At 48.9% G+C, this 5,000-nt stretch overlaps 1 protein-coding gene across 2 annotated transcripts in view; it reads right to left on the bottom strand.

Annotated features, from left to right (window-relative positions):
- LOC310824368 (rho family-interacting cell polarization regulator 1-like) overlaps positions 1 to 5,000 on the bottom strand; it is a 35,461-nt gene that overhangs the window by 13,534 nt on the left and 16,927 nt on the right. For both annotated transcript variants that reach the window (XM_083697623.1, XM_083697622.1), the window contains 5 exons: positions 4,281 to 4,304; positions 3,891 to 3,944; positions 2,261 to 2,410; positions 2,023 to 2,086; positions 1,785 to 1,828 (listed from right to left, as the gene is read on the bottom strand). In XM_083697623.1, coding sequence (XP_083553749.1) covers positions 1,785 to 1,828; positions 2,023 to 2,086; positions 2,261 to 2,410; positions 3,891 to 3,944; positions 4,281 to 4,304 — 336 coding nt within the window. The remainder of the gene's footprint in view (positions 1 to 1,784; positions 1,829 to 2,022; positions 2,087 to 2,260; positions 2,411 to 3,890; positions 3,945 to 4,280; positions 4,305 to 5,000) is intronic.

Genomic DNA, 5,000 nt, shown 5'->3' with positions numbered 1-5,000 from the left:
GCTACCGGGAGCCAGTGGAGGGTGCGGAGGAGGGGCGTGACATGGGAGAATTTGGGGAGATTGAACACCAGACGGGCAGCAGCATTCTGGATGAGCTGCAGAGGCCTGATGGAGGAGGCGGGGAGCCCGGCCAAGAGTGCGTTGCAGTAGTCAAGGCGAGAGATTACAAGTGTTTGGACCAAAAGTTGTGCTGCTTCTCTGGTGAGGAACGGATGTATCCTTCTGATGTTGTAGAGGAAGAATCTATAGGAGTGTGCTGTCGCTGTGATGTTCGCCGCACAGGATAATGGTTGTCAAGGATCACCCCAAGGTTCTTGGCTGTATGGGAGGAGGTCACAGTAGAGTTCTCTACTGTGATGGAGAAGTCTTGGAGAGGACAGGCTTTCCCGGGGAGGAAGAGCAGCTCAGTCTAGTTAAGGATGAGCTTCAGGTAGTGGGCTGACATCCAAGCGGAAATGTCTGCAAGACACGCAGAGACACATGTTGCCACCTGTGAGTCAGAAGGGGGGAAAGAGAGAAAGAGTTGAGTGTCATCTGCGTAGCAGTGGTAGGAGAAACCATGTGAGGAAATTACAGAGTCAAGAGATTTGGTATAGAGGGAGAACAGTAAGCGCCATAGGACAGAGCCCTGGGGGACCCCAGTGGTGAGGGCTCGTGGAGAGGACAGCGATCCTTGTCACCTGGTAAGAGCGATCGGCCAGGTAGGATACAATCCAGGAGAGTGCAGAGCCAGAGATGCCCAGTTCTGAGAGGATGGAGAGAAGGATCGGCTGGTTTACTGTGTTGAATGCAGCAGACAGGTCCAGAAGAATGAGAACAGAGGAGAGGGAGGAAGCTCGAGCGGAGTGGAGAGCCTCCGTGACAGCAAGGAGGGCAGTCTCAGTCGAGTGCCCAGCCTTGAAGCCGGATTGGTGAGGGTCAAGGAGGTTGTTCTGAAGGAGGTAGTTAGACAGTTGGTTAGAGACAGCACGTTCAAGGGTTTTAGATAAGAAGGAGAGAAGGGATACCGGTCTGTAGTTATACACAGCAGATGGGTCAAGAGGCTTGACTCTGGCTGTCTTAAAGGCAGCTGCAACAGATCCTGTGGATAGAGAGGAATTGATTAAGGTGGTAAGGAACGGAAGGAGGTCTTTGGAGATGGATTGGAGAAAGGGGGAGGGGATAGGATCGAAGGGGCAGGTGGTTGCCCGCTTGGATGTGACCAGTTTTAGAATATCATCAGGATAGAGGGGGGAAAAAGCTGATAAACCAGAGACCGAGTGTAGCGCAGTGGGTTTGGGAGGAGAGGTAGCAGTGTTGGTGAGAGGTAGAGGGAAAGAGCTGCTAATGTCATCAACCTTCTTCTCAAAGTAGGTGACAAAGTCATCCGCAGGCAGGGAGGAGGGGGGAGGGGGAGGAGGTGTGTTGAGAAGTGAGGAAAATGTGGAGAACAGATTCCTTGGGTCAGAGGTAGAGGTCTGAATTTTTGGAATGGTAGTAAGAAGCTGATGCAGATGAGGTGTAGTTGAGGAGGAGAGAGAGATAGGGGTCTAGATCATCAGGAAGGCCAGATTTTCTCCATTTCCTCTCAGCTGCCCGGAGCCCTATTCTACAAACTTGCAGGGTTTCAGACAGCCAGGGAGCGCATGGAGAGGATCGTGCTGGCCTTAAGGTCTGTGGACAGAGAGAGTCGAAGGATGAGGAAAGAGAGGACAGGAGGGTGGAGGAATATCTCACACAGGAAGAGAGAGAGAGGGAGAGAGAGAGAGAGAGAGAGAGAGAGAGAGAGAGGAAGAGTGACTCACCTCATACTGGTCTCCAGCACAGAGCCTGGCAAAGCCTGCTAGACCTGCAACACACACAACTGTTACAGTCATCACTGGTAAAACACACCCACACCCACACCCACACACACCCACACACACACACACACACACACACCCACACACACACACACACACACACACACACACACACACACACACACACACACACACACACACACCTGGTCCCCTCCTCACCTGAGGAGATGTTGTAACTCACCCTTCATCTTGACGTGGAACTCTCCTAGCTGGTTCTCCAGCTCACTCTCCAGCATACACATGTTCTACGGGGGGGGGGGAAGTATGAAGGACAGGTGAGTGAGTAGTGTTTGTGCCAGGGGAGAGAGTCCATGATCCAGGTCACAACCCCCCCTCTCTCTTCTCCTCTCCTCCTCCCCCCCTCCTCTCCTCTCCTCTCTCTCCCCCCCCCCTCCTCCCCCTGTCTCCCCCCTCCTCACCTCTGTGTACTCCTTGTAGCCCTTGTTGGCCTCAGACAGACTCTCCCTGGCCTCCCGGCTGGCTGTGGAGGCTGTGAAGGCCTTCACCATCTTACTGGCCCCGTCCCTCAGCCTCCGCTGGAGGCAGTAGGCCTCATACAACTCATCTATCTGGACACACACACACACACACACACACACACACACACACACACACACACACACACACACACACACACACACACACACACACACACACACACACACACACACACAGTCATTAATCATGAGGTTAAACACACACACACATATATATACATACATTCACACACACATGCACACACACTTGAGAGAGGCAGAGACAGAGACAGAGAGAGAGATTGATTCCTCTGTTCTCCTAATCTGCCCTCTATCCCTAGAGGTGGTTACTGGCTGCTACTGGGAGAGGCTGTGTGTGTGTGTGTGTGTGTGTGTGTGTGTGTGTGTGTGTGTGCATTTGTGTCTCTCTCAAGTCTCTCTCCTCTGTCCTCATCCCTGTCTTCCTCTCCTCCAGCCTGGTATTATGTTTATGACCTATGATGTCATCATATCTGCAGATCAGACGGTTCAGGGTCACCATGACAACTGCTCTGTGGTGTTTCCTCCCGGCCAGCCAATCAGGTGAGGCCATCTCTGTCGCCGGGCAGGTCAGCGTGGGGTTGAGTTGAGTTGAGTTCGAAACTCTAAACCCACAGGCTGCTTTCGTTTCGTAGGCGACGGGGTCATCACCTTTGACCCCTAAGAGGTCAGAGAGTCCCTGAGGTGTTTGTTCTCAACTAATCACACGTCAGCGAGCAGGGGGCGGGGCATGGCACTAACCAATCACACTCCAGAGAGGAGGGTTAACTCAGCTTAGAACAACACAGGAATGTCAAACGAGCCTCAGGACGTGTGTGTGTGCGTATGTGTGTGCGTATGTGTATGTGTGTGTGTGAGAGAGAGTGATAGCACTTTTTGTTCTGTCAACGGTCACTCACACATGAACTCAGCCCTGCTGGACCTTGGCCTGCCCCCCTCCCCCGCGCACACACACACACACACACACACACACACACACACACACACACACACACACACACACACACACACACACACACACACACACACACACACACACACACACACACACACACACACACCAAACTTTAACCCACATCTCCCTCCATCAGACACACCCCTGATAACCTATACAAACACAAATAAACACACACACACACACACACACACACACAGAAACCATCACACTGACACAGCCTCCACCAGGCCTCTACCAGTGGAGGCTGCTGGAGGTAGAAATTGGAGGACGGGCTCATTGTAATGCATAGAATGGAATGAGGTGTGTTTGATAGCAGCCTCTCCCTGGCCTCCACAGGCTGACTCATATCTATTCTCTACAACTACTATTGAACTAAACTAGACTAGACTAAACTAGACTAGACTAAACTAGACTAGACTAGACTAAACTAGATCGCTGTGGTAAGAAGTAAATCAACATTAGATTACATCTTTTTACTTTACAGTTATTTTACCGCCCACACTTGATTGTCTCACTTTCTCTCACACACACACACACACACACACACACACACACACACACACACACACAGCGTACCTTGCTCAGATGGAACTCCAGGCGTCTCATAAACCTCTCGATCACCTTCACCTGCTGTTGGAGGACACACACACATGATGTCATCACCATGCTTATAACCCTAGCCCGAACCCTAGCCCTAACCTTAGTCCTAACCCTAGCCTTAGTCCTAACCCTAAACCCTCATGGTAACCCTAGCTCTAACCCTAGTCCTAACCGTAGTGCTAACCCTAGCCCTAGACCAAACCCTAGCACTAACCCTAGCCCTTACCCTAACTCTAAACCTAGCCCTAACCCTAAGCCTAGCCCTTACCATAACTATAAACCTAGCCCTAACCCTAAGCCTAGCCCTTACCATAACTATAAACCTAGCCCTAACTCTAACCAACCGGTGGGGGGAGGGGGACTCACCTTATCCAGTTCATAGAGGAACCCCTGAAGACAGACAAGAACATATTAGTAACACACTCACACACACATACACTCACTCACACACATAATATAATATAGTAATACATACCATTTAGCTGACGCTTTTATCCAAAGCAACTTACATTGCAGTGAGTTGTTTCAGTATAGATGGTCTATATATGGTGTATATATATATATATATTCTTCTAAACCATCTTTTTAAACTTGATTTTAATCTTTAACTGTTTGTATTGTTGTTTTTACTGACTGTTCTTTACCAGATAAATGCGTATGTATAACTCCATCCAGGGGCATATATAAACACACACACACACACACATATATATATATATATATATATATATATATGTGGGTATAATGGCTTCTTTTAACAAAAAAATAACAAAATAACAAAAGTACTCTTTCAGCCACTGTCCAGGCTGGAGCGGTCGATGACAATCCAAAGCGAGGCCGACGCCCACAGTTAGAATTAAAACCAAAATGGCATTTATTATTATTATTATTTATTATTAGGCATTAACGTTCAACAAAAATATTCTCCGGGGCTCTTCAATGCCTTCAAATAGACACTTCCCATAGCAGACCCAGAATCACCCTCCTGACTATACTCATATTCAGATTCATACTTCCACAAACGACAGCAAACCATAATTACATATTTCATAATTCATAATAATTTCCTTTTTTCTTTATACATTT

Source organism: Argentina silus, assembly GCF_951799395.1.
Source record: "Argentina silus genome assembly, contig: scaffold_188, whole genome shotgun sequence".
In the NCBI taxonomy this organism is placed as follows: Eukaryota; Metazoa; Chordata; class Actinopteri; order Argentiniformes; family Argentinidae; genus Argentina; species Argentina silus.
This window is presented reverse-complemented; position numbering and strand designations above follow the sequence as displayed.